The 4,779-nt window shown below is 38.8% G+C and overlaps 1 protein-coding gene across 1 annotated transcript in view; it reads right to left on the reverse strand.

The window, feature by feature from the left end:
* LOC107742082 (inactive tyrosine-protein kinase 7-like) overlaps positions 1-4,779 on the reverse strand; it is a 32,123-nt gene that overhangs the window by 20,577 nt on the left and 6,767 nt on the right. Inside the window, exons 4-5 of the mRNA XM_016554947.1 lie at positions 1,851-1,998; positions 42-172 (exon numbers count right to left, since the gene is read on the reverse strand). Of these exons, the coding sequence (XP_016410433.1) occupies positions 42-172; positions 1,851-1,998 (279 nt within the window). The remainder of the gene's footprint in view (positions 1-41; positions 173-1,850; positions 1,999-4,779) is intronic.

Consider the following 4,779-nt stretch of genomic DNA (forward strand, 5'->3'; position numbering starts at 1 on the left):
TGAGTGTGTGTGTGTGTGTGTGTGTGTGTGTCTTCTCTCACCTGCGATCCTGAGCGCTGCCTCCACATGTACTTGTTTGTTTTCTCCATACTGAGCCACACATTTATACACACCTGTGCTGCGCTGCTTCACCTGACTGATGTGCAGTGTGCCGTTAGCGTACACCACAAACCTGCCACACACACACACACACACACACACACGGTTAGTTACAGCAATAAACCGCTGCAAGATCACCGTAAATTTAAATTAAATTAGTAAAATCACTGTAAATGTACAGAATTCAGCAACACGATACATTGTTAATTTTATTAATAACCAGAATATAAACAATTCTGCCACAAACGTGTTGTTGATTAGTGTTGATTAGAGCTGTTTACTGTTGCTAAGCGACGTATGTGGGTCACGGGTGTGTGTTTAAGGCTTCAGACGTGGATCATCAGACACAATCTGTCTGATCAAACACAATCTAACACTCAGATTCAGTCTAAGAGAGGCAAACGCCTGCAATCCCAGAATCCCCTGAGTGTGTTTACAGCTGAAGACGTGTTTGAACACTTTTCAAGCTGACGAACAACTGAAAGCATGAGTCAGATGAGAGCAGAATCAAACACATTTACAGTACCAGACAGATTACACTGCAGATATTCATCATCATATCTTATAATATCGATGTCAAACACAACTGATAAAGTCTCCCTGAATTAGATGATGAGCAGCCTGTGATCAATCCTGAATAATACTAATATTTTAAAATTAGATTTTATTTTTATATATTCTGACTTCACTTTGAATTTAAAGTTTTAGTAATTTTGTTGTTTTGTCATTTTTATAATTTTTTAATGTCTACATAGTTATTAATAATTTTTATTTTTCATTTTTTAATCTTTTGTTTACACTTCAATTTTAGTTAACGTTTTAGACATTTTGTTGTGTTTTTGTCATTTTTTTTTTTTTAAACATGCCTATATAGTTTTTAATTATTTAAATTTTTAGTTTATTTAGTTTTCGTTTTTTTAGTACTTTAACTTACACTAAACAAAAATTAGAAATGCAGTCTTGGCAACTAGCTGAAATAAAATTTAGTTAAAATACATATTTTTTTAAATTTTATTTCAAGCAACAACATTTTTTGTTTTATGGTTTTAGTTAACAATAATAAAAATCACATCTAAATAACGTCAATGGAAGGAAAATCCTTCATAATAAAGATTTAAAACATCTCATGAAATACATGAAGCTTCTTTATTACAACAATTCAATAAAAACGGGCTGTAATGTTTCGGAGACGTCATGAGCATGAATCTGGAGAGATCATGTGGAGTCGGAGATCTGCAGTGCACCACAGTTTTAAAGTGTTGAGATTAGTGCAGGATGTTATTAGTGCATTTAAACGCATCAAAGCAGAACATCACTGCTGAACGTGCCCAAACATTCACAGGACTTCCCATGATGCACCAGTGATGGATCATTTATCTGTGGGTGGTCAGACCTTCTGAACAGCTTTACGTTCAACAGACTCACACAGTCTATATAGTTTCTAATAATTTTTTTTGGTTAAGATTAATACATTTTATATATATATATATATATATATATATAAGTAAATGTTTAGTTTAGATTTTTTATACATTTTTAGCTTAGACATATATTTTGTTTTCATTTTAATTAAAGTTTTAGTCGTTTTTGTCATTTTTATAGGTTTTTTTTTTATATGTCCTCACACAGTCAATTCCCATGCACTCTTACCCTCTCAACACTTAAAAGTGACCAGTAAAGAGCTGGAGCCTGTTTGAGCGTCTGCACGTGATGTAAGCATTAGGAAACATTCAGCATATGAAGCATCTCACCGTGATTTGTTGAGGACGGGTTCTGTGTTGTGGAACCACTCGATCAGCGGCGGCGGCTTGGCTCTGAACTGACAGTGAAACACAGCCTCCTCATCACGCAAAACCACCTGATCCACCGGAGCCACCAGCACACGGGGAACAGACTCATCTGAACACAGAGAGAGAGAAGAGTTACACTGTGATCTTATTAATATACAGCATGAGACACACACACACACACACTCACACTCACTCATCTACAGGTGCATCTCAATAAATTAGAATGTCGTGGAAAAGTTCATTTATTTCAGTAATTCAACTCAAATTATGAAACTCGTGTATTAAATAAATTCAATGCACACAGACTGAAGTAGTTTAAGTCAGTCGTTCTTTTAATTGTGATGATTTTGGCTCACATTTAACAAAAACCCACCAACTCACTATCTCAACAAATTAGAATACTCCATAAGACCAATAAAAAAAAAAAGAAACAAAGACTTAAACTACTTCAGTCTGTGTGCACTGAATTTATTTAATACACGAGTTTCACAATTTGAGTTGAATTACTGAAATAAATTAACTTTTCCACGACATTCTAATTTATTGAGATGCACCTGTACTCGCTGCCTTCCATTATTGCCAGTTGCTAACAGCACTTGTCATGTGTCACGTGACCTTTGACCTTTAGCACACCTGGATCAGACCACATACCACAGACAGAAACTCATCCATCCGACCGTCCCTCCGTTTGATCCTTGTGCTCCTGCAGGACGTGATTCTATAAATCACCCTTTACTGATTTACAGTCACATTTACAAACATCATCACATTAAATAAACTTATTCATATAGTTTCTAATGAAACATAACTCACATAGTCACTTTAATGTGAATGCAATGAATATTTGAATCAAATACTTATCTTTTCAGCATTTTATGGTAATTTCATCAAGTTCATTTTGTGTTGATAATTTTCTAATCATTTAATCAAGTTAATTTTGTGTTCATATGTTCATTTTAAGTTGAAAAAACTTATGAATCAACTTCAAACTTTTGAATCAATTATTCACGATCCAACATTACATAAATGTCATTAATAATTTTATCAAGTGTTGTCAATCACAGCTGATTTATCTGTGCATCTGTAATCATGTCACATTGTAGATCAGACAGACATGCTCTAGATCAGATAGACACGCTCTAGATCAGATAGACACTCTAGGATCAGACAGACACGCTCTAGATCAGACAGACACGCTCTAGATCAGATAGACGCGCTCTAGGATCAGACACACACTCTAGATCAGATAGAAACGCTCTCGGATCAGACAAACATGCTCTAGGATCAGACAGAAACGCTCTAGATCAGATAGACACTCTAGGATCAGACAGACACGCTCTAGGATCAGACAGACACGCTCTAGGATCAGACACACACTCTAGATCAGATAGAAACGCTCTCGGATCAGACAGACACGCTCTAGTATCAGACAGACACGCTCTAGGATCAGACAGACACGCTCTAGGATCAGACACACACTCTAGATCAGATAGAAACGCTCTCGGATCAGACAGACACGCTCTAGTATCAGACAGACACGCTCTAGGATCAGACAGAAATGCTCTAGATCATATAGACGCGCTCTAGGATCAGAGAGACACACTCTAAATCAGATAGAAATGCTCTCGGATCAGATAGACACGCTCTAGATCAGATAGAAACGCTCTCGGATCAGAAAGACACGGTCTAGGATCAGACAGATACGCTGTTAATCAGATAGACACGCTCTAGATCAGATAAAAACTCTAGATCAAATAAACGCTCTAGGATCAGACAGACACGCTCTAGATCAGATAAATGCTCTAGGATCAGACAGAAATGCTCTAGATCAGATAGACAAGCTCTAGATCAAACAGACACGCTCTAGGATCAGACGTACACGCTCTAGATCAGATAGACGCTCTAGGATCAGACAGACACGATGTAGATCAGACAGACACGCTCTAGATCAGATAGACGCTCTAGGATCAGACAGACACTCTAGGATCAGAGAGAAACGCTCTACATCACATAGACATGTTCTAGATCAGATAGGCACGCTCTAGGATCAGACAGACACACTCTAGATCAGACAGACACGCTCTAGATCAGACAGACACGCTCTAGGATCAGACACACACGCTCTAGGATCAGACAGATACGCTCTAATATCAGACAGACACGCTCTAGGATCAGACGGACATGCTCTAGATCAGATAAACGCTCTAGATCAGATAAACGCTTAAGGATCAGACCGAAACACTCTAGATCAGATAGACACGCTCTAGATCAAGCAGACACGCTCTAGATCAGATAGACACGCTTTTGATCAGATAGATGCGCTCAAGGATCAGACAGACACGCTCTAGATCAGACAGACACGCTCTAGGATCAGACAGACACGCTCTAGATCAGATAGACACGCTCTAGGATCAGACAGACATGCTCTAGATCAGATAGACGCGCTCAAACACGCTCTAGGATCAGACAGACACGCTCTAGATCAGATAGACACGCTCTAGGATCAGACAGACAAGCTCTAGATCAGATAGACGCGCTCAAGGATCAGACAGACACGCTCTAGATCAGACAGACATGCTCTAGGATCAGACAGACACGCTCTAGACCAGATAGACATGCTCTAGGATCAGACAGACACACTCTAGATCAGACAGACATGCTCTAGATCAGATAGGCACGCTCTAGGATCAGACAGACACACACACTCTAGATCAGACAGACACGCTCTAGATCAGAAAAACACGCTCAAGGATCAGACAGACACGCTCTAGATCAGATAGACGCACTCAAGGATCAGACAGACATGCTCTAGATCAGACAGACACGCTCTAGATTAGACAGACACGCTCTAGGATCAGACAGACACGCTCTAGGACAAGCTAGACACCCT

This window comes from Sinocyclocheilus rhinocerous, unplaced genomic scaffold (assembly GCF_001515625.1).
Source record: "Sinocyclocheilus rhinocerous isolate Xijiao unplaced genomic scaffold, SAMN03320098_v1.1 scaffold3119, whole genome shotgun sequence".
In the NCBI taxonomy this organism is placed as follows: Eukaryota; Metazoa; Chordata; class Actinopteri; order Cypriniformes; family Cyprinidae; genus Sinocyclocheilus; species Sinocyclocheilus rhinocerous.